The sequence below is a fragment of the Penaeus monodon genome, chromosome 15 (genome assembly GCF_015228065.2).
Source record: "Penaeus monodon isolate SGIC_2016 chromosome 15, NSTDA_Pmon_1, whole genome shotgun sequence".
NCBI classification, from domain to species: domain Eukaryota; kingdom Metazoa; phylum Arthropoda; class Malacostraca; order Decapoda; family Penaeidae; genus Penaeus; species Penaeus monodon.
The window spans coordinates 13,609,190-13,609,460 of NC_051400.1; the positions used below are offsets into that span (position 1 = coordinate 13,609,190).

The 271-nt window shown below is 32.5% G+C and overlaps 1 protein-coding gene across 1 annotated transcript in view; it reads right to left on the reverse strand.

Moving 5' to 3' along the window:
- Window positions 1–271, reverse strand: part of LOC119581756 (endothelin-converting enzyme 2-like) — a 106,974-nt gene that overhangs the window by 8,186 nt on the left and 98,517 nt on the right. Inside the window, exon 10 of the mRNA XM_037929889.1 lies at window positions 145–261. Coding sequence (XP_037785817.1) covers window positions 145–261 — 117 coding nt within the window. The remainder of the gene's footprint in view (window positions 1–144; window positions 262–271) is intronic.

The window sequence follows — 271 nt, forward strand, 5'->3', positions numbered from 1 at the left end:
AATTTATATCACCAGGAAAAACAATATCAAGATTTTTAACAAACCCTCAAGGCCTAATTAATAACTTTTACAGCTTTCAAAATAAATAGAATTTGAGAAAAAAATACTTACTTTTCCTAATACTTTGTGTTAATTTGATCCTACCTGCAAGTTTTGGAAGAAATCCTTAATGAAAATTGTGTAGTCTTCATAATAGGCGTTAATGACACCGAGGTCCAGCAGACGGTTTGGATAACCCACGGCTAATGTCATGTTATTGAGCTGCAAAAGA